The following is a 24,593-nucleotide window of genomic DNA, read 5'->3' as shown; positions in this document are numbered from 1 at the left end:
CATAAAATTGGGATAGTTTTATGTCAAGAACAAGAATATGCAGCCTGTAAGACAAACTGTCATTCTTTTGAAAGAGCCTGGAAATCATCTTAGTCCCCACTTAGCACTAACTAAAGAGAGCACAGAGAAGTTCCAAATCATGGAGGGGATGATACTGTGTCACTCTGGCTGGAGCTGCTGCACTCATTCCTTTTTTTTGAGACCAAGTCTTACTCTGTCACCCAGGCTGGAGTACAGTGGTGCGATCTGGGCTCACTACAACCTCTGCCTCCTGAGTTCAAGTGATACTCCTGCCTCAGCCTCCCGAGTCACTGGGATTACAAGCACGCACCACCACACCTGGCTAATTTTCGTATTTTTAGTAGAGATGGGGTTTTGCTATGTTAGCTAGGCTAGCCTCGAACTCCTGACCTCAGGTGATCCACCCACTTCGGCCTCCCAATGTGCTGGGATTACAGGCATGAGCCACCATGCCCGGCCATTTTTATTTTTAATTGTGACAAACACGCACAAATAACATAACCATTTTTAAGTGTGTAGTTGAGTAGGTGTTGAGTATATTCACATTGTTGTGCAAAAGATCTCTAGAACATTTTTATCTTGCAAAACCAAACTCTACACCCATGTACATAAATTCCCTATCTCCCCCTCCCCACGACACAAATTCTTACACCTAAACTGCATCAGTGATGCAACCATCATAAAAGCCATGATACCAGAATTTTCTAATATTTCAGGATCAAATTTAATTTTTTTGTCCCCTAGGAAGGTCAGTTCTTCATTCTGTGATTTGTCCATATTTTGTTCATATTAAATATAGTTTTCTCTGATCAGTTGATGTTAATTGGCTTTTGTGGGATTTTTTTCAGTGAACTAGATAGTGTATTTATAATTTCAACTTTGATTTTTTTATTACTTTTATTTTTTTGAGACAGAGTCTCACTTTGTCACCCAGGCTGGAGTGCAGTGGCACAATCTCGGCTCATTGCAGCCTCCACCTCCTGGGCTCAAGAGATCCTCCCACCTTAGCTTCCCGAGTACCTAGGGCATGCCACCACGCTCAGCTAATTTTTAAATTTTTTGTAGAGATGAGATCTCACTATATCGTCCAGGCTGGTCTCAAACTCATGGGCTCAAGTGATCCTCTCGCCTCAGCCTCCCAAAGTGCTGGGGTTACAGTGTGAGCCACCACGCCCAGCCTCAAGTTTTATTTTAGATTAAGGAGTACATGTGCAGGTTTGTTACATGGGTATATTGCCTAATGCTGAGGTTTGGGGTACAAATAATCCTGTCACCCAGGTAGTGGGCATAGTACCTAATAGTTTTTCAACCCTTGCCCCCATCCTTTCCCCCTCTAGTTGTCTGCTGTGTCTGCTGTTCTCATCTTTATGTCCACATGTACCCAATGTGTAGCTCCCACTTGTAAGTGAGAACATGTGGTATTGGTTTTCTGTTCCTGCATTAATTTGCTTAGGATAATGGCCTCCAGCTGCAAAAGACATGATTTCATTCTTTTTAATGGCTGCATAGTATTCCATGGTGTATATGTACCCCATTTTAAAATTCAATCCACCATTGGTAGGCACCTAGGTTGGTTAATTCCATGTCTTTGCTACTGTGACTGGTGCTGCGATGAACATATGTGTGCATGTGTCTTTTGGTAGAATGATTTGTTTTCTTTTGGGTATATACCTAGTAATGGGATTGCTGGGTCCAATGATAGTTCCAAGTTCTTTGAGAAATCTCCAACTGCTTCTCATAGTGGCTGAACTACAAATTTAATTCTTATATATAATTGTTTACACAACTCCTGAGGAAATGAGGCTTATTCATTTAGAGTCAGATATAAGTAAATATTTTTATTACTAAAACAGTATTTCCTAAATCATATACTAAAATAAATAATTTTACTGCTGATTGAGACATTAAAGGTCAAACTCCAACCTGCTCATGTTGCAAAAAAAAAAAAGAGTCCCATGCTTTATGCAAAAACTATGAAATATTCAAGTAGTTCATACAAAGATTTTTTTTTATTATTTCTAGCCACGAAAACATCATCACTTTCCAATGAACAACATTAAAAATGTATAAAAACCTACAAATTTTAAATTTGGCATCTTAATATTTTACTTCAAAATTAAATTCCATTAATTCCAATTTTAAATATATTGCATGTAAACTATTTTTGTCTGGTTTTAATTTGCTATGTTTATATTTTATTACAGTATCATTCCTCTTGTCCTGAAATACATCCTATATAGATGCTAAAATCTTCCCTAAATAAAACTTGACTGGATTAATTCCATTAAATTCCATATGGACAAGTTCTACAAACTCATCTTCCACATATAGCTGTTGATATGATTAGTTCCAATGGCTTCACGTCATAGCTCTTACGCATCATTTCAAATTTCACATTTTCACATGAGCAAACCAAACACTTACCTCTTTATACCATTTATGTATAGGTCAATTCCACCAAACCTGGACAGAAAGGCAAGGTACGGTACAGTACCAGAGGTGCTAAGGGGAATCTACAGTCAAGGGAGAAGAATGACAACATGTTAGAGAATTAAGATCCACGCAATAGATGGTGAAGCAGATTTCTAAATCACAGCTCTCAGGATGTAATAGAGAATACTATTAACAGGACAAGCATTCCATTAAAACATTTAAATACAACTGCTTAACCCAGGTGTCAGGGTGAACATGCATTCTCAGCAAATAAAGTGTAAATAGCACCCTAGAATGCTAGTCTGTGCTCAACTGAAAGTTGAGTTATCCACAAAATTATTTAAAATCACCTAAAAAATAAAATTAGCATAAATATACTCTATATATACTCTAATATGTGTTATACATATAATACATATTAGAAGCTGAGGCCATAGCACAATTTTATACTGAGTGTCACATGAACTTTGTACATGAGTTTGTACATACAGTTTTAAGGTAGAAAAAAATCCATTTTTAAATTAAAAATTCCACAAAGGATATCACTGGGTCAAGTGGGTCAATACAGACTGTAGATTAAATAAAAGTATTATCTCAATGTTTAATTTGCTGACATTGATAGCTGCACTGTGATTATGTAAAAGAATAGCTCTTAGGAAATGTACACTGATGTTTTTGGGGTAAAGAACTATGATATAAGCAACTTCCCCTGAAGATTTTTTGTTTGTTTGTTTTTGTTTTTGTTTTTCGAGATGGGGTCTCGCTCTCTCACGCAGGCTGGAGGGCAGTCATGGAATCTCGGCCCACTGCAACCTTTGCCTCCCCAGTTCATGCGATTCTCCTGCCTCAGCTTCTGGAGCAGCTGGAACTACAGGCGCGCATCACACCCAGCTAATTTTTGTATTTTTAGTAGAGATGGGGTTTCCCCACGCTGGCCAGGATGGTCTTGAACTCCTGACCTCAAATGATATGCCCACTTCAGCCTCCCAAAGTGCTAGGATTACAGGCATGAGCCACCACACCTGGCCCCACTCAAGTGTTTTTAAATATATATATATATATGTGTACATTGTTTGTGTATGCTGTGTGCATACACATACACACAGATAATGAGAGATCACAGGAGAAACAAATGAGGTAAAATGTTCACAATAGGTCATATGAGTGCTATTTGTACTTTTCTTATTCTTGCAACTTTTCTTTTCTTTTTTTTGAGACAGGGTCTCACTCTGTCACCCAGGCTGGAGTAAAGTGGCAGGATCTCAGCTCACTGCAACCTATGCCTCCTGGGTTCAAGCAATTCTCCTGCCTCAGCCTCCTGAGAACCTGGGACTACAGGTGTCCACCATCACACCTGGCTGATTTTTGTATTTTTAGTAGAGACAGGGTTTCATCAAGTTGACCAGGCTGGTTTCCAACTCCTGACCTCAAGTGATCCACCCACCTGGCCTCCCAAAGTTCTGGGATTATAGGCATGAGCCAATGTGCCTGGCCTATTCTTGCAACTTTTCTACAGGTTTGAGATTATTCCTTTTATTTATTTATTTATTTTCTTTTTTTTAATTTTTTTGAGATGGAGTCTCATTCTGTCGCCCAGGCTGGAGTGCAGTGGCACAATCTCGGCTCACTGCAACCTCTGCCTCCTGGGTTCAAGCAATTCAGTTTGAGATTATTTCTAAGCAAAAAGTTAAATTTTATTTAATAAAATATTTCCAAACAAGCATTATGAATCTAAAATTTAGATAAACATTAAGTAAATATACAATCAATATAAATCTATTTCATCAAGCTTCATACAAATACACAAAGTACAATTTCCCACACAGCTGAATGGCTCCCAACTCTACACAATCAAATCTGTTATTTACTAAGCCCTTAAAATGCTGGCCTCAAAGCCTAGCGTGGTTATCGCAGTCTTCCCCAAACGATGGATTGCTCTTTACTATTTAAAACATGTGTAACTAGGAAATGAGACCAGGGGAGAGGGGCTCACAGGGTGGGCCTCTGTAAAGCCTTTTCCTGGAAAGAATGCCCATGACTTCTTTTTCTGATAATGCATTTTTTAGTAGATATAATTTTGAGCAAGCATTTCAGTTTCCCTAGCCTTGCAGAATACGGGCAAGAGCAGATTAAACATGTAGTTCAAGGTTGGGTGCCCTCCTGGTTTTGGTAGTGATAAGAGGAAATGAGGAAGAGAAGAGACTTAGATCTGCAGAGCTCACACTGAGTGGATGCAGGCACTATCCTCAGTGTTTTACATGAGTAGCCCTAAAACCACCCTCAGAGGTGGTGTCACTTTCTACAACTCACAAAGCAGAGGTATGACCTCCCTGCCCAGCACCGCCCTGAGTGCCAGTGATCTCCGTGAATCCAGTGTGCAAGTCCATCCCACTGCACTAACCACCCTGCCCATGAAGAAAAAGAGAGTCCGTCAAATTATTCAAGCTTTCATCGCATTTCATATTGCTACTTACAGTCTACCACAAATTCTAATGTGATAAATTCTTGCGATGATCAGTTTCCAAAGCTAAGCCCCTTAGACAAGTAAAGAATCTAGTCCAAAAGGAGAGGCTGCGCTCAGTACTTGCCTTTTGGTGTTTACAATTCTGGCAAAATGTTTTAAGAATCAAAATCATCTATAGACGAATTGCTGAAAGCGAATTCTTTTTTTTTTTTTTTTGAGACGGAGTCTCGCTGTGTTGCCCAGGCTGGAGTGCAATGGCGCGATCTCGGCTCACTGCAAGCTCCGCCTCCCGGGTTCACGCCATTCTCCTGCCTCAGCCTCTCCGAGTAGCTGGGACTACAGGCGCCCGCCACCACGCCCGGCTAATTTTTTGTATTTTTAGTAGAGACGGGGTTTCACCGTGGCCTCGATCTCCTGACCTCGTGATCCGCCCGCCTCGGCCTCCCAAAGTGCTGGGATTACAAGCGTGAGCCACCACGCCCGGCCGAAAGCGAATTCTTAAGGGTGGGACTGGAGGAGGCTAGTTTTTAAATCAGTATCCGTCATTGTGATAAGTATCTTGCAAGAAGACATTTTCTCCAACCTGGCACAACCACTGGGATGAAAACAGAACTTTGTTTTCCTTCTCTGGAATCGATTTACCAATTCAACTTCTTTTAAATGGCCTCCATTAATATTCAGGGACTGAGGCTACATTTTTAAAAAAACACCGAGTTTGCATCACTCTTAATGGAAACAAAAGTACGGAGCAGATTACAAGCAAAACCTCCTCATACTTCCTGTCCTGGTCAGTCATTAAAACACCCTGACACTCAAACATTCCTGACACAGGTCTTCAAATAAAATTGAAGCTAAAGTAAATTCAGACTATAACTGGAAAATTCTTTCCTAACTTTAAGGGGAAATTACCATGAAATCTTTTACTCATTTTGTAAGTGTCCAGTTAGGCTTACATTAACTACTAAAAAAGAAAGAGCATGTATCACCAAATGGATTCATCATGCGACCATCTAGAAAAGCCACAGATGCTGGGAAGTCCGTGGATAGAGAAGGGAAGCCCTGCCCTTCATTCCCAATGACCCTGGCCTCCTGTAATGTGCCATACTGCAGCCTCCTTGACTGACACACAGGTCACAGGAGCTTAAGGTTCTGGGAATCTTGCTTGTCATTTAGGACAGACTATCAAGACCTGTTTTTTAAAAAGTCTTTGAAGTTCTACAGTTCTCAGTGGCTTCTTTTAAAAACAGATGTAGCTTTTAAAAACAGATACACATTTCATATTTTCTGTACTTTTGCTCTTCCTGCATAACTGATTAGCTTGGGAAGATTGTCAAAATTTTAAATTAACATTAGATCATGACTATAAGGACACAAAGCAGGAAATAATATTTTAACTCTCCATTTGGCATAAATTATCGGTTAAATCAAGTTTATAAGGAAACTGATAGAATGTTTACAAGGACGAATGTTCTTTAAAAGCAAAAGAACATTACTGTATGACATGGCAGTTCTCCCCAGGTATGTACCCAAGAGAACTGAAAACATATGTCCACACGAAAACCTTTCACATGAATGTTCACAGCAGTGCTATTCACAAAAGTCAAAACGTGGAAACAACTCAGAGGTCCATCAGCCGATCAAAGGGTAAACAAAATGTGGTCTATCCATACAATGGACTATTACTCAGCCATAAAAAGGAATGAGGTACTAATTCATGCTGTAACATGGGTGAGCCTTAAAAACATGTGCTAGACACAAAAGATCATATATTGTACGACTCCATTGATATGAAATATCCAGAATCTACAGTGACAAATCTATGGCAACAGAAAGTACATTAGTATTTGCAGATACAAGTGGAAAGGAAATGGAGAGTAACTGCTAAGGAGGGCAGTTTCTTTTTAGAATGATGAAAATGGTTTTCAATTAGATAGTGGTGATGACTGCGAAACTCTATGAATATATGGAAAACACCAATTTATACATGTTTAAAGCGTGAATTTTATGATACATAAATTATACATTAATAAAGCTGCTATTAAAAATGTAGACAGCAATAAAGGGTGATGTGGAAAAAATCAAATGCACTATTTATCCATTATTATAGAAGTAAATAAAGGGGACATTTTTTTTAAGGGAAGAGAAAAGTTCTGTCTTCCTCCTCCTTTTCTATCTTTTCTAACAATTCAGTCCTAAAGTCATTAGATGGGACAGAGGAAAATGACATCACAGTGTTGGAGGAGCCATCAAAGCCCGGAGGAGGATATTGGGTGAGGAGGGCATCATCATAGTGGGGTGTCAGTGCCCATGAGGGTGCTAGAGTGCATTAGCGTCATCTTGGCTCACTGCAACCTCCAACACCTGGGTTCAAGGGCAGCTAATTTTTTTTTTTTTTTTTTTAGATGGAGTTTTGCTCTTGTTGCCCAGGCTGGAGTGCAGTGGCACCATCTCAGCTCACCACAACCTCTGCCTCCCGGGTTCAAGCAATTCTCCCGCCTCAGCCTCCCGAGTAGCTGGGATTACAGGCATGTGCCACCATGCCTGTCTAATTTTTGTATGTTTAGTAGAGACGGGGTTTCTCCATGTTGGTCAGGCTGCTCTTGAACCCCAGACCTCAGGTGACCCGCCTGCTTCGGCTTCCCAAAGTGCTGGGACTACAAGCGTGAGCTACCATGCCCAGCCAAGGTCAGCTAATTTTTAAATTTTCTGTAGAGATGGGGTCTTCTTCTATTGCCCAGGCTGGTCTTGAACTTCTTGGCTCAAGTGATGCTCCCACCTCAGCCTCCAAAGCATTGGGATTACAGGCGTGAACCACCACACCTCACCTACTCGCAGTATGCTTCTATTGGATAGCTCTGTTCTGAAATATTATCCAAACATAATCAAATATGAACAGCCAGGGAAATAAGACCCCTCTCAATGGAAAAGACCATCAATGCAGGTCAACCTTGAGGTGACTAACGTGAAAATTACAAGAACTTTAAAGCAGCTATTTTAACTATGTTCAATGAGTTGAAAGACATGTGCTCATAACTGCAGAAAAACAGAAAATCTACGCAGGTAAGGAGATCATAAAGAGGAATTAAATGGAAATTCTACAACTGTAATATACAATGTCTAAAACTAAAAATTCAAGGGATGGGGCTAATAGTAGAATGAAGATGATAAGAGTCAGTGAACTTAAAGACAGATCAATAGACATTATCCAATCTGAATGATAGAATAAAACTTTTTTTAATGAACTGAGCCTCAGAGGCCAGTGGGACAATATCAAAATGTTTAAGAGAGGAAAGAATGGGACAGAAAAAAATATTTGAGAAAATTATGGCTCAAAACTTCACAAATTCAAAAAAAAGACAGAATTAAAGGGAAGAGAAAACTTTGAAACAGAACGTGGTATGCATAAGAAGAAACAACAAATAGAACTGTACTTTTTTAAAATTTTAAGTCAGAAAAAAAAAGGGAGAGAGAGAGTCAGTCTTTGAAGTTAAGACTGGAATTTGGGAATGCCTAAAATTCATTGAGCTATTTGTTTTGATAACACATCATTCCCCTGTGTTGGAAGTATACACAGTGGGTTGTAGTATACAGCAAATTCTAAAAGAAGTTTTTAAATTACTAGGAGGTAGCATGAAGTCAGACTCTAATTAAGAACTAATGAATGAGGCCAGACACGGTGGCTCACACCTGTAATCCCAGTACTTTGGGAGGCCAAGGCAGACTGATCACTTGAGGTCAGGAATTCGAGACCAGCCTGGCCAACATGGAGAAACCCCGTCTCTACTAAAAATTTAAAAATTAGCTGGGCATGGTGGCACATGCCTGTAATCCCACTACTCGGGAGGCTGAGGCATGAGAACAGCTTGAACTCGGGAGACGGAGGTTGCAGTAAGCCAAGATAGTGTCACTGCACTCTAGCATGGATGACAGAGTGAGACTCCATCAAAAAATAAAAAATAATAAATAAATAAATAAATAAATAAATAATTTTAAAAAAAATAATGAATGAGTAAATATATATATATACTTGTCTGCATGTGTGCATGCATGTGTATGTGTGTACAAATTTAATTATTGGGTTAAATGGAATACTAATGATATTCTAGCCCAAATTTTCTACTTTTGATCATTACAGACTGATTTTGAAAAGGTTTGATTCCTACTGCATTTCATATTCCTTTTGTAGGGACCCCAAGGATATAGTCCAGAGATTTTTACTTCTTTCATCCCCTGGTGTGGCACACCACCAGGTGGCCAAGGGCCTTCATCCTCCACATCCCTCCCCACATACCTGCATCACCCCTGCTGCAAACCCTTCACTGGCTCCCTACAGCCTCATGTAACTGCATCACCCCTGCTGCAAACCCTTCACTGGCTCCCTGCAGCCTCTAGGAGAAAGGTCGAACTGTTTTACTAAGTACTTTTCTGAATTGGCCCCTCTGGCCACAACATGACCCATATCCCTTCACTTCTGATAGAAATCACAGAACTACCCAGGTCCCTGAGTAAGCATGGCAGGCGGATTCGGGCATCTGAGCTTTCACACAGCCTGTCCCCTCTGCTATAAGGACCTTTCCTTCCCCTCTCATCTCAAGAATACTCACTCCTTCATCAAAACTAAGTTAAATACCCCTCCTCCAGAAAGCCTTCCTGGACTACCTCTCCTCATTTTCAGATAGCTCTCCCTCCTGTGACTCCCAGCCACCCTGTCGTGGCCCCTCTCCCAGCACTTGCCAACACTCCATAAGTGTCTCACTGGGCTGGGAGCTCCTCAAGGGCAGGGCCTGAGTCTGATTTATCTGCACTGCAGTGTCTAGCATTGGATCTAGCATATAGCCGGTGCTCCATAACTATTTGATGAAGGGAAAAAATGCCAAAATACTAAGTTCCAAAATAGAAGTTGACCCAAATACATTTAGATGGACCCTTAAAAGAAATGAAAAGAAGGCCGGGTGCAGTGGCTCATGCCTGTAATCCCAGCACTTTGGGAGGCCAAGGTGGGCAGATCACCTGAGGTCAGGAGTTCGAGACCAGCCTGGCAACAGGGTGAAACCCCATCTCTACTAAAAATACAAAATTAGCCAGGGGCCCAGCTACTTGGGAGGCTGAGGCAGGAGAACTGCTTGAACCTGGGAGGCGGAGGTTGCGGTGAGCCAAGATCGCAGCATTGCACTCCAGCCTGGGCGACAAGAGCGAAACTCTGTCTCAAAAAAAAAAAAAAGAAAGAAAGAAATGAAAAGAAACTGGCTGGAGCAGCGCTACATGCAAAATATGACCGAGTATCTGTCGATCGTGATCATCTAAATCAGCCTTAATTAACTGAATTATGAAAAACAAAACTTCAACTGCTCAGTGGCAACAGTGGGGGGAAGGGCGGGATAGGTTACCTGCTCCCCTGATCTACCTCAGCTTGTCTGGAATTGAGTGATTCTAAGTATATACAACATACAGCACCTGAGCCAACACGTCCTGAAACTGTTCTCGTGTGAGCGGCATCAGGAAGTCTGTGATGATTCTTCTCAGTTCACTTTTTGACACAGTCAAGTTCTGACCAGTATCCAGCAGCTGAAAGGCTTTTTGCAACTCATCCCCTCTGTCGGTAATTTTTTGAAATAAAATCCGTTTAACATCTAAGGAGGACAGTGTTGGATTTGCAACAGCTGTGGCTATAAAAGAGATACAGCTATTTATTAAACATGTTTAAAGCCGAGATACTAAACAAAAACTCTTGCACTGTTGAACGGAACCGAGAAAACTTATTAGATGGTATTTCTCTCACCATATCTAGGTTTACGTGTATCACCGTAGATGACCTGTAATGAAAAATCTACTTGGTCATGTTTCAACTCTGAAATTTGGTCAATATAGAATAACAGTAATGACATTAGTAAGAAAAAAAAGAGAATCTTCTCTATAAAGCACATAGCTCAGTACAAGTGAAAAACATGGATATTGAAAGAAAATTTAGTCGATATCATTCAAATAAATCTTTAAAATATCATATTCACCTTTCATCCCCTTGCCAATTTTTGAGGGAAAAACATGTAATTCTTAAACCCAGACCATTTCCCTTTCAAAGACAAGGAAGAGATGGACGCTAAAATGTAGATATAAAAATGTTCCGAGGGCTGGGCACGGTGGCTCACGCCTGTAATCCCAGCACTTTGGGAGGCCGAGGTGGGCAGATCACCTGAGGTCAGGAGTTCGAGACCAGCCTGGCCAACATGGAGAAACCCCATCTCCACTAAAAATACAAAATTAGCTGGGTGTGGGGGCACATGCCTGTAATCCCAGCTACTCAGGAGGCTGAGGCAGGAGAATAGCTTGAACCTGGGAGGCTGAGGTTGTGGTGAGCTGGGATTGTGCCATTGCACTCCAGCCTGGGCAACAAGAGCGAAATTCCGTCTCAGAAAAAAAAGAAAAATGTTTCGAGCAGTCTAAATAAGCTTTTGGGTTTTGAACTTTTTGGAAGGAAAGGAATAATGTCTTGACTAACATTTTAGGTCCCAGAGCTCTCTGTGTCAGCAAAGGAGAGGTGATACGCCATAGGCCTCCTTCCCCTCTCCAAGACAAAAACAACTAGAGGAACAATAGGTAGGACATTACATAAGTAAATATGGTGAGTACAAACCAACTTATGGTTCCAATCCGTATCGTATGTGTGAAGACACTGTTGTTCAGTTTGATATTTTATAACTGACTGGGGAAAGAGGAGACCAAGAATAATGGTAGTTGGTAAATCCCTCCTACTTACTTATGAGATAAACTTGGTAGCCATAGTTTATTTAGTAGCTCTTTCTTACACAGTAAATCCTAGATGGATGTTAAAGGGCTTTCACGTTGCCTCATCCTTTATAATAATATTCACAAGCAGCAGCTAGGGAGGGAGGATGCCAGTTCTTTCCCTTTGAATGAAAATTTCTTATCAAGCTGTTGCACATTTCTGGCATAAGGACAGTGATAGCTTTAGTCTTGGGGTGACCTGGGCAGGTGAAAGACTCCAAAGATCTTGGTGCACCAACTTGAACCCACCCAGAGGACAGGCTGGGATTTCCTCAGAGATGTAGGGTGGGCTGGGCTGTCTTCTGCTTGAGGGGATACAAGAGACAACATGCAGGCACCCCACAGTGACACTGCCATGGAGATCGGCTGCAGACCCTAACCCCATGAGCCACAGCACAGCAGGCTCTGGGGGGGCACTTCCACCCCACACAGGGACTGCGCTGCCATCGGCGATTCTCCCCCGACACCCACTGAGGGCCCAGCGCACGCAGGGCCTGTGCCGGGGGCTGGGGATGACTCTCGCTCCTGATGCCCACAGCCTCCGGGAGGGAGGTGATTCTGTAACTGGGATGCGGCGGTCCAGTGTGGAGACGGGCATTAGGTATCTGCAGGGAGCACGGGAGACCTAAACAGAGCATGGCTGGTTTCAGGTGACAGGATGGAAGGTGACAGGAAAGCCTATTCAGTGGAAAGCAACTTGGTGATCCTGAGGGAACAGAGCTGGAAGTGGGGCTGCCGTGGGGCGTGGCCAGCCTGGGCAAATGGAGGATGGGGGTGGGGACAAGCAGAGGCGCATCGGCCAAGAGATGGGACGGGAAAAGTCAGCAGGGCCTCTCCCTGGGCTTCATGCTCTGGGGTTATGAGATGGCACAGTGGGACTGTCATCAAAAGAACAACATAACCCTATTTTCATTCTTCACCTTCCCCCTGGTACCACGTGGAGGAGGAACCGAAAGGGAAGGAGACTGATAGGGTGGAGACAGGCTGGGTGACTACAGCTGCTTAGGAGAGGAGTGACACAGTACCATACTAGCATGATGGTCACAGAGCAAAAAGACTTCGCATGAATAAAAGAAAGGTCAAGCGGGGAGGTCTACAGACTCCCCTGATTGGAGGGGCCAGGTAAGTGATGGAGAGAGGATGGAACACCTGCGTCTGGCCTGGGTGGCTGGGCAAGGGCAGCACCCTTCACTTAGAAAGGGAAGAGGGAAGATGCAACAGATGGTATTTTCCAAGATGGGAATGGCAAGATCTCCCAACACAATATCACGTTAACACTCCTCCCCGCAAAAGTGGGCATATGCTCCCCCGCTGAATCCGGTGGGCCCATGACTATGGCAGAATGGACATCTATCAGTATGATACATGACATGCATGATCTCCAAGATGAGGCCACGCAAGCTGCTACGGCCTCTGCCTGGTCCTATTTATTTATTTATTTATTGAGATGGAGTCTTGCTGTCTCCCAGCCTGAAGTGCAGTGGCGCAATCTTGGCTCACTGCAACCTCCACCTCCTGGGTCCAGGCAATTCTCCTGCCTCAGCCTCCCGAGTAGCTGTGACTACAGACACCTGCCACGATACAATTTTTGTATTTTTTAATAGAGACGGGGTTTCACCATGTTGGCCAGGCTGGTCTCGAACTCCTGACCTCAGGTGATCCACCCTCCTCAGCCTCCCAAAGTGCTGGGATTACAGGCGTGAGCCACCGCACCCAGCCATGCCTGGTCCTCTTTAGATGCTCACACACAGACACCACTTGGCTGTGAGGAGGCCAAGGAGCCACCCCAGCAGGCCACATATAGGAGTTCTGGGCAACAGCCTTAGCTGAGGTTCCAGGCAACAGCTGCGTCAACTGCTAGCCATTCGAGGACTCTGGCCCCCGATGTGAAGTCAGCCCAGCCTCTGCACCTCCCCAGCTGGACTGCGTGGAGCAGAGACATGCTGACCTGCCCAAACTGCGGATCTGTGAGCAAAATAAATGACTGTTGCTATTTCAAGCCACAATGTTTAGGGCAGTTGCACACAGCAATAGATACCTAGAATAGAAGAGGAAAAGGCTTATGGAAAGAGAATGAGTTCAGCCTGGGATATCTAAGTGGGATGTCCATCTGAAAGTTGAATACATACTCTGGAGATTAGAGAGGCTGGAGTGGAGATGCAAGTGTGGGAACCACCCGCATGGAGGCCACAGGGAAACAGGCCCAATGGGAAGAGCAGAAGGGGCTGTGGGAAACACTGACTTGTAAAAGGAAGTGGAATTCATTCATTCAAAAAATGTCATATGTCAACAACTATCATATTTCAACCACTATTTTCAGCCCTGAGGGTACTGCAGTGAATCAGACAGGTACAGCTTACAATCTGGAGGGGAGACGACAGACAAGAAGCCAATAAATAAATAAGCAAACGATGGGGTCATGGTGCACAGTGACACGTGCAATGAAGATGGAAAGACAAAACAGTGAGGCAGAGTACAGCGGGGGCCTGCTTTAGAGGGGATGGTCAAGGAAGTCTGCTCCAAAGTGGGTTTGTGAGCTGAAACCCGGAAGGATAAAAATGAGCCAGCCAATCAAGAAGCTGAAGTAAGAATGTCTTCAACAGGGAAACCATAGCAACCAGTAAAGAACCCCTGAGCAAGAAGGAGCTTGATATGCCCAGGAAAGAAAAAGGCCAGAGTGGACAGTGTGGCACATAGCAGGTAGGATGGAGAACAGTGAGAGCTCAGGCCAGGGGAGGAGAGGGCCAGTCCACACAGGCTTCAGGCACCTGCAGAAAGGATGGCGTTTTCTTCAAAGTGCAATGGAAAGGCTCAGGAGAGTTTAGGGAGGGAAGCAACGTTATCTAATACAGCCTCTGTGTGGGGTTTTAAAAATGTGTTCTGGCTGCTATGTAAAGAATGGATTATAGGGGGCAAAAAATGAGGGAGGGAGACCAGAGAGGAGGCTGCTTCAAGGTCTAGGAGGTAACTGTGGCTTGAACCAGGTGCTAGCCCTGAAGGTAGACAAAAAAGTAGACAGATAGGAGACATGATCTATCAGATCTGTAGCTGACAAGGTTTTGCTGATGGATTGGCTGAGGAGGTGCGTGGGGGGGTGTTAAAGAAAATAGAGAAATCAAGGATAATCCCTTGGTGCTGGACATGAGGAGCGAGATAAATGACAGTGTCATTGCTGAGATGGAGAAAACGGGGGAGTCAAGAGACCCGTTTAGCCAGTTCAGGTCTGAGATGCCCGTTAGATGCGGTGCACGCAAAAAGATCCACGAGGCAACTGGATATACGATCAGGAGCTTAGTGGGGAAGTGAGGATGGAGCTATCATTTTGGTTACAGGTGGCATTTCAGGACATGGAGCCAGATGACTCACTTAAGAGAGGGCAGACAGGGAACAGAGGAATAAGCATAGCCCTGAGGGGGAAGAAGGAACTTAACCCTCCCACAAGAGTTCCAAGAACACTCAGTAATGCAGGAAGCACTTGGGCTTCCCTTCCATTTCTGGCTGTCACTCAGAATCTCAGATTCACACACAGCGGCTGTGTGATTCAGTATCAGCCGGTGAGCACTCTTTCTCCCTCTGCCCACCAGCCTGAACATCCTCCTCCCACCCCCAGTGTCAGAGGGGGATCCCTCTTGTTAATGTACACCTCTGTCTTGAAATCCTCTCTTGGACTTCTCATATATATATTTTAGTTGCTTTCTTAGAAGCCCCACCATTGCAATCAATAATTGTAATTTAAAAGAATCAGAAAACATTGATTTGAGACTATTTTAAAATATGTAAAGGAAAACTTTTTATTCCATGTGCCTAATGTAATGTCTGACGATGAAAATGAAAGCAGTAACCAAGCTTGCAGAACCTGCTGGTGGGAGTACAAATTGATAGAATCTTTCTGGAGGGCAATTTGACAAAATTTTCCATATCTGCTTAGGATATAGAAAGTCACAACAGACTGTCACTGTCACCCTAACAATGAGAACAAGTAGGATAAGCTAAAATATATATATAGTTTTAAAACCCACCAGAGATCTGAGGATGCAAAGAAACTACAATTCAGGAAAGGACAAGCCACTCATCAGAGAAAAAAGAATGATAACTCCTTCCAGCCCTGTGGCACAGTGGGTAAAAAGCAAATTCGTTACAGACAGGGTAGGAAGAAAACAACCCAGTATTTAGCAGCCACATGAGGCTGACAGATGGATGAGATTCCCAGGGGCCTTGTCACAGAGCAGGTCTGCGCTCACCCTCTTGGGCCTTCCCCCAGTGCAGGTAAGTAGCACTGTACCAAAGGCTAGGGCTACAGGAGAGCTGAGTGATCCACCCCAGCATGGCACACGAGGTTTTGCACAAGTTCGGGGCAGCTATTTACCAAAGGCTGAATACAGGGAACAAGAGCTCAGGTGAACCCTCTGAAGCATATGGGCCCTTCACTAAGTGTCAGTGGCCCACTGAAGGTTAAATCAGGGCCACAGGGTGGACAGAGATGTACCCAGGTGCAGAAAGCCATGGCAGAGCTGGACAACAAAGAGACCTCCCATGAAACCCCCCCAAAATGGCAGGTAGGCAGTAAAGCAGAGAGAGATCTTCCCGCCATATGCAAAGCTGGTGGCTGGGCTATAAAGCAGAGAGATCTGTGGAGTCTCACCAGTGCTCACACCTCAAAGACCTGTTGAACGCAAGCATGTGAAACCAGGGGTAACCCAAACTTGACTAAAACTGCAACAAAGTCAAGGCACAGCTCAGGCCGGGCGCGGTGGCTCACGCTTGTAATCCCAGCACTTTGGGAGGCCGAGGCGGGCGGATCACGAGGTCAGGAGATCGAGACCACGGTGAAACCCCGTCTCTACTAAAAAATACAAAAAAAAAAATTAGCCGGGCGTGGTGGCGGGCGCCTGTAGTCCCAGCTACTCGGAGAGGCTGAGGCAGGAGAATGGCGTGAACCCGGGAAGCGGAGCTTGCAGTGAGCCGAGACTGCGCCACTGCACTCCAGCCTGGGCGACAAAGCGAGACTCTGTCTCAAAAAAAAAAAAAAAAGGCACAGCTCACCTGAGAGATTAAACTGAGCTCACCCGGCTAGAAACCTGAGAGAAGAAGAGGCTTTCCTTTTCTGGTGGTAAATATTATTGACTTCTGTCTCTGCTGTTTTTAACACAAGTATCTGGCATTACTTTTTTTTTTAATTGCAAGACAAGTGAAGAAGAAAAGGTAACCTAATCAAGGTAAAAACAGTCATCAGAAGAACACCCACAGAAAGAATAACGACCAGGTAGAAATGATCAGGTATTCAAACTGAGAATGGGAAATATGTTGGCAAGATGAAAGGGAAAAGCTGAGAACACGGTGAACATATAGCGAATTTCAGTAGAGAAATGGAAAGCATTTTTAAAGAGCACATGAAAAAAATCTAAAAATTAAAAATACAATATCAGAAGTTAAGAATTCACTTGTTTTGCTTAGTAGCAGAGTGTACATGCTAGAAAAAAGAACTCGCGAATATGAACTCAGGTTTATAGAAATGATTCAACCTGAAACACAAAGATAAAAACACTTAAAAAGGAAACAGTGTGTCTAATATTTATTTGCTTATTTGATGTATGAGTTATACAAATATATATCTACAGTTATATGTTGTGCATGCATGAAAAAGAGACCAGCCCAACTGCTGATGATACCCTCTTATAGAGGAAAGTGGTGCTGGGAGGCAAATATATCTTTAATTTTTAAAAAGTAAAAAAACGCCAGGCATGGTGGCTCATGCCTGTAATCCCAGCACTTTGGGAGGCCAAGGTGGGCGGATCACAAGGTCAAGAGATCGAGACCATCCTGGCCAACATGGTGAAACACCATTTCTACTACAAACACAAAAATTAGCTGGGCATGGTGGCACGCACCTGTAGTCCCAGCTACTCAGGAGGCTGAGGCAGGAGAATCGCTTGAACCCAGGAGGCAGAGCTTGCAGTGAGCCAAGATCACACCACTGCACTCCAGCCTGGGCAACAGGGTGAGACTCCATCTCAAAAAAACAACAAGAAAAAAAGTAAAAAAAAAAAAACACTCCAGTGCACTAAAAAGTACCACCAATAGAAATAAAAAGCAAATGACAAAAAAGAAAAATACCTGTGGCACTAAGGCAGATAGAAGGTTCACATTTTTAATACACAGAGAGCTCATACTAGTCACTAAAAAAGACCAACCCAAAGTAGGTAAACAGGCAAAGGACATGAACAGGCAACTCACAAAAGCAAAAGGCATAAGCCTGGTAAACTTGAGAATAACAGTTAACCTTACTATTCAGGAAATGCATATTAAATTCACAATGGAATGTTATTTTTCCATATCCAATGGGCAAGATCTTAAAAGATAATCTATGTTAGGATACTTAGAAATGAGCACTTGTAAGTATCATGAGTGTGAATGTGCTAAGGTGTGAGCTTCCTGAAGGGTAATCTGGTGGTACTCGTTAGGAACCTTAAGAGTAGGAACAGGCCGGGTGCGCTGGCTCATGCCTATAATCCCGACATTTTGGGGATTTGAGGCCCGGAGTTTGAGACCAGCCTGGCCAACATGGTGAAATCCTGTCTCCACTAAAAATACAAAAATTAGCCAGGTGTCGTGGTGCGTGCCTACGATTCCAGCTACTCAGGAGGCTGAGGCATGAGAATCACTTAGAACCTGGGAGGCGGAGGTTACAGTGAGCCAAGATCATGCCCTTGCACTCCAGCCTGGATGACAGAGTAAGACTCTGGCTCAAAAAAAAAAAAAAAAAAATAGGAACACCTTTTAACCCAGTCATCTCACCTCACTCTAGTCTTCTTTGTACGATCAGAAAGTTGGTTAAATAAAGATATATCTAAATTAGATTGTAGACATGGAGCTATTGAACTGGGATGCATTTATTGCTGATGATGTATTTTGATGTCAGAAACTGCTAAACTAATCCCTGATATCCACTCTCCTCTTTCTCCTTAGAAATAGACCCCTGAGTTTGGGTAGACACACGGTTGTTGGAAACAGTCTCTATTTTGCAGGCTCCCTTGTAGATGCATGGGACCTGGTGGTTCAAGTCCTGCCAGTTGCAAGTAAGCCTGAGTGTCCAGCATGACTAGGATGGCTTCACCCCATTACCAGGCAAAACCTAACTTCTTTCATAAACCCAGCTTCTTCTTTCACAGTGGCCCGCTGATTCCTCAGGCTGTGTTCATGCAGTGCTTTGTAAGTGCGTCTTATGGCATTTGGCTCACGCTGCTTGAATTCTTTATCTCCCTCTCTGGACTGTGAGCTTGTCTAGGGCAGGCCTTCTCTCAGGTGCATCTCTTTATTCTCAGCACCTATTACAGTGCCTGTCACATATTATGGCTCAGAAAATGTGGATAAATGAATGAGTAAATGAAGGAACTAATACATGAAATTAAAGGATATATATTTTTGGAAAATAATAACGTCAAATTCTGTTGCTTTTAAAACTGGTAAGAACTCCAGATGAGTTGAAAACCTATGTCCACATAAAAACCAGTACACGAATGCTTACGGCAGCTTCACTTATAATTGCAAAACACAGAGGCAACCAAGATGTCTATTTATTATTATTATTATTTTGAGACAAGGTCTCACTCTGTCACCCAGGCTGGAGTGCTGTGGCACGATCATGGCTCACTGAAGCCTTGACCTCCAGGGCCTAAGCCATCCTCCCACCTCAGCCTCCCAAGTAGCTGGGACTCTAGGCATGTACCACTATGCCTGGCTAATTTTTTGTATTTATTTCCTGTAGAGACAAGGTCTTACTATGTTGCCCAGCTTGGTCTGGAACCCCTGGGCTCAAGCAATCTTCCTGCCTCGACCTCCCGAAGTGCTGGGATTAACAAGCATGAGCCACTGTGCCTGGTCAATACATGGCATTTTATACATTTGTCTAAAACTAATACAATCTACACCATCAAGAGTGAACCCTAATGTAAACTAAGAACTTTAAGTAATAATAATGTTATCGGTATGGGTTCATCAATTGTAACAAATGTACCACACTAATATGAGATGTTAATTATGGGGAAACTGGGGGTGGGAGTGAGGGGCTGTACGGGAACTTCCTGTGTTTTCTACTCAATTTTTTTGTACACCTAAAACTGCTAAAAAAAAAAAAAATTAAGTCTACTAATTTACTGAGTGAGTTTTTATTTATATAAGCCCCTGAATTCTGGAATCATACTCCCTAGGTTCAAATCCTGACATACCACTTAAAAACTTGTAACTTTTAGGCAAATAGCTTAATCAATCTGTGTCCCAATTTCCCCATATAGAAAATAGGGATAAAAATAGAGCCTAATTCATAGAGTTATTGTGAGGATTAAATGTCATGTGAATCCTTTGAACTAAGCTTGGTACATATTAAATACACATAAGTGATATCTACAGTTAGTGATCTTATTTGCTCATGAATACTTACGTGAAGATGATCTGAACATATTTGGGGAACCATTCCTTGAATATACTCTACACGGTGAAGAATGGGGTCTTGAATGTGTAAATTTTCGTGTGTGAGGATGCAACCTAAGCCAGTCTGGTATAATCGCCATTTTGCACATTAAATCCCTGTGATATAAAAGAAAACAGATTACGTTACCTTAAAGAGCATACATTCCAAATGTGGCCAATTTCCTATCTATTCCTTTTCTGAAAGGACAGCTGGAGAGTGTAAAAATGATGCTAGTCATAATCTGCTTTGCTGATGTTTCAGACTATTCTTAAAGTGAACATAAAAATCATCATTTTGGACTCCTTGTTTTCAGCATATCCAATAAACTTCAAAAACGGCAAAATAAAGAGACTTTTGGATAGAAAAATCCACCCACATCTTGACTATCACTGACTCATTTCTTTGGTAGGCAGTAAGGGGAAGAAAGTTTGGATTCTCTGAGCTTTTCTGAAGTGCCTCAGTATAAATTCAACATGCAGTCAGAGGCAAAGCTGGGATGACAGGAGCAAAACTGGTGGAGTAAGGACCTCTGAAAATCCTCTCCTCCTTTAAATCAATGGGGACACCAGGAAAAATTGTCGAAATCAATTTTTTTTCAGAACTCTGGAAATTAACCAAAGGCTTACAGCAATCTGGGGAGCATTTATTCCCCCAAAATGGCTGAATCTCAATATGAAGAACACGCCTCATGGCATTTTAATTTGCCTCATTCCCATTCCCCCTCACCTGCCTCCCCCCGCCCCACCAGTTCTGATGTAGCCTTGAAAACCATCAGCCTGCAATCACAGGGAAAGCCCAGCAGGCTGACAGTCACTGGAGTGGACCGAACAGGGCTGGAGCTCTGTCAAAGCCTCTTTACCAGGAAATTATCATTATTTGACCTGATGTTTCCCTGAAAGATCCTACTCCCAAGGCTGTCTTTATTTGAACTCAGAGCTCACTCAGTGAACACAGCCTATCATGAAGAGGCATTTGTTAGAAGACATCAGAGGCGATTGTTGTTTAAAATCATGGCTATCTGAATGGGTGGATAACGGGGCAAATAATAGGCAAACAAAAAGCTTCAACGGAAAAGCTGGGGAATGAGACGTCCATAGGGACTTGAAAAATGCCCACATATTCTTGGAAGTCTAGGAAGTCACTCAGTGCACAGAGCTAGAACCATTCCCAGGGAGAGGTGCGTGCTCAGGAAAGACCTGAGAAGGCCCTAACCTCTCACTTCCAACTGACCTTCAAGCTCTGCACAAGCAGGAAATGAAGGCTAAGACAGAGTTATAAACTGCCTAGCTAAGTCTTGAAGGAATGCTCCAATACAAAAAGCCCCTCAGCAAAAATTGGGAGATACTGTTCCCAGGCATTTACGGAAATTTCTATCCAACCATGAGCTGACCACTAAGCTAACCAATCAGACTCTAGTGGCCATATATAACAAAAAAATACAGACTTTATAAATTTTAGAAAACTCATTATTAACAAATGAACGACAAGCAGTAACAACAAAACATGGAAAGGGATGAGAATATGATTTACACAACTACTATATTGTATTATTTAAAATGTCATGGGCCTAGCATGATGGCTCATCTCTGTAATCCCAGCATTTTTGGAGGCTGAGGCAGGAAGTTCAAGACTTGAGCCCAGAAGTTCAAGACCAGCCTGGGCAACTTACTGAGACTCTGTCTCTACAAAAAAAAGAAAAATAAAGAAAATTGACCAGGCATGGTGGCATGCACTCATGGTCTCAGCCACCAGGAGGCTGAGATGGGAAGAGCAGTTGAGCCTGAGAGGTTGAGGCTACAGTGAGCTGTGATTACGCCACTGCACTCCAGCCTGGGCAACAGAGCAAGACTCTGTCTCTAAATAAATAAATAAATAAATAAATAAATAAATAAATAAAATGTCCAGTTTTCAACAAAAATTTATGAGATATGCAAAGAAACAAGGAAGTGTGGTCCATACTTATTTTCAGAAACTATGCAAGAAAGAAAAGAGTAGAGTGAAATATTTAACGTGTTGAAATAAAAACCCCACCAACCTAGAATTCCAAACTCAATGAAATGACTCTTCAAAAGTGGATGAGAAATAAAGACTTTCTTGAGCAAACAAAAATTGAGAGAATGTGTTGCCAGCAGACTTACTTCCAAGAAATGTTAAAAGGAATTCTTCAGAAAGGAAAGGCAAGGTGCAGTGGCTCATGCCTGTAATCTCAGTGCTTTGAGAGGCTGAGGCAGGAGAATTGCTTGAGGCCAGGAGATCAAGACCACCCTGGGCAACACAGCAAGACCCTGTCTCTACAAAAAAACTTACAGGATGCAGCTAAAACAGTGCTTAGATGAAAATTTATAGATGCTAATGCCTATATTTTAAAAAGAAGAAAATCTCAAATTACTAACCTGTTTATTCCTTAAAAAACTAGAAAAATAAGAGTAAACTAAAGCCAAAGCTAGTAGAATGAAGAAAACAATAAAGATCGGAGTAGAAATAAATGAAATCAAGAATAGAAAAATAGACAAAACTAACCAAAGTTACTTTAAAAGATTATCAAAATTGACAAATTTTTAGCTAGACTAGCCAAAAACAATGAGAAAACACTCAAATTATTAAAATCAGTGATGAAAGGAGACATTACCACTAACCTTACAGAAATAAAAATGATTATAAGGGAATACTATACACAACTGTATGCTAACAAATTAGGTAACCTAGATACAATGGAAATATTCTTAGGAAGATGTAAGATACTAAAACTGACTAAAGAAAAAACAGAAATCTTGATAGAATTATGACAAAAAGATTGAATTAATAACCAAAAAACTTCCTGCAAAAGAAGTCCAGAACCAGGACCAGATGAGTTCACTAGTAAATTCTACCAAACATTTAAAGAAAAATTCAAGGCTGGGCATGGTGGCTCACACCTGTAATCCCAGCACTTTGGGAGGCCAAGGTGGGTAGATCACCTGATGTCAAGAGTTCAAGACCAGCCTAGCCAACGTGGCAAAACCCCGTTTCTACTAAAAATACAAAAATTAGCCAGGCATGGTGGTGCATGCTTGTTATCCCAGCTACTCGGGAGGCTGAAGCAGAAGAATCGCTTGAACTTGGGAGGTGGATGTTAAAGTGTGCTGAGATCAATTCACCTAATCCTTCACAAATTCTTACGAAAAATAGAAGAAGAAACATTTCTCAACACATCCTATGACGCCAGTATTACCCTGATACCAAAATCAGAAAAGACATTAGAAAAAAAGAAAGTGGCCGGGCGCAGTGGCTCACGCCTGTAATCCCAGCACTTTGGGAGGCCAAGGCAGGCAGATCACGAGGTCAGGAGATTGAGACCATCCTGGCTAACATGGTGAAACCCCGTCTCTACTAAAAATACAAAAAATTAGCAGGGCGTGGTGGCGGGTGCCTGTAATCCCAGCTACTCAGGAGGCTGAGGCAGCATGAACCTGGGAGGCAGAGTTTGCATTAAGCCAAGATCGCGCCACTGCACTCCAGCCTGGGCAGTAGAGTGAGACTCAATCAAAAAAAAAAAAAAAGGAAGAAAAAAAAAGAAAGAAAAGAAAAAAAGAAAGCTAAAAACCAATATTCCTTATGAGTATAGGGAAAATTCTCAAAAATAGAATCCAGCAAACTGAATCCGGCAACATAGTTTTAAACATCAGACAGCACGGTCAAGCAAAATTTATGCTAGGAATGCAAGAGAGGTTGACCAAACAAAAATCAATTAATGTAATAGACCATATTATTAATCAAGGAAAAAAAAAACACATAATCATCTCACTAAGTGCAGAAAAAGCATTTCATAAAATCCTACATCCTTTAATGATTCAAAAAATAAACACTCAACAAATTAGGAATGGAAGGGAACTTCCTTGACTTAATAAAGGGCATCCAAAAAACACTCACAGGTAATGTCATATTTAATGGTGAATGACCAAAAGTTTTCTCCGTAAGATCAAAAAGAAGACAAGAATGTCTGTTCTCACTACTTCTATTAAACATTATATTGAAGGTTCTAGCCAGAGCAGTTAGGCAAGAAAAATAAATAAAAGGTATCCATACTGGAGACTAAGATGAAAAACTACCTCTATTTGCAAATGACATTGTTGTATATATAGCAAATCCTAAGGAATACAGGCAGACAGACAGATACACACATATGCACACACACACACACACACTTAGAACTAATAAACAAGTTCAATAAGGTTGTAGGATACAAGATCAATATACAAAACTCAGTTATATCTCTATATACCTACAATGAACAATCTGAAAATAAAATTAAGGAAACAATTCTATTTACAATATCATCAAAAAGATAAAATACTTAGAAATAAATTAAACAAAAAGTACAATATTTGTGCACTAAAAACTACACAATATTGTTGAAAGAAGTAGACCTGAATAAATGGAAAAATA

The 24,593-nt window shown here is 42.2% G+C and overlaps 1 protein-coding gene across 1 annotated transcript in view; it reads right to left on the bottom strand.

The window, feature by feature from the left end:
- Nucleotides 1-24,593, bottom strand: part of EFCAB6 (EF-hand calcium binding domain 6) — a 295,381-nt gene that overhangs the window by 249,199 nt on the left and 21,589 nt on the right. The window contains exons 2-4 of the mRNA XM_030815402.1: nt 20,139-20,284; nt 10,373-10,584; nt 2,446-2,534 (exon numbers count right to left, since the gene is read on the bottom strand). Of these exons, the coding sequence (XP_030671262.1) occupies nt 2,446-2,534; nt 10,373-10,584; nt 20,139-20,277 (440 nt within the window). The 5' untranslated portion in view covers nt 20,278-20,284. The remainder of the gene's footprint in view (nt 1-2,445; nt 2,535-10,372; nt 10,585-20,138; nt 20,285-24,593) is intronic.

The sequence above is a fragment of the Nomascus leucogenys genome, chromosome 7b (assembly GCF_006542625.1).
Source record: "Nomascus leucogenys isolate Asia chromosome 7b, Asia_NLE_v1, whole genome shotgun sequence".
In the NCBI taxonomy this organism is placed as follows: domain Eukaryota; kingdom Metazoa; phylum Chordata; class Mammalia; order Primates; family Hylobatidae; genus Nomascus; species Nomascus leucogenys.
The sequence above is the reverse complement of the archived record's forward strand: the minus strand, read 5'-3'. Positions and strand labels throughout refer to the sequence as shown.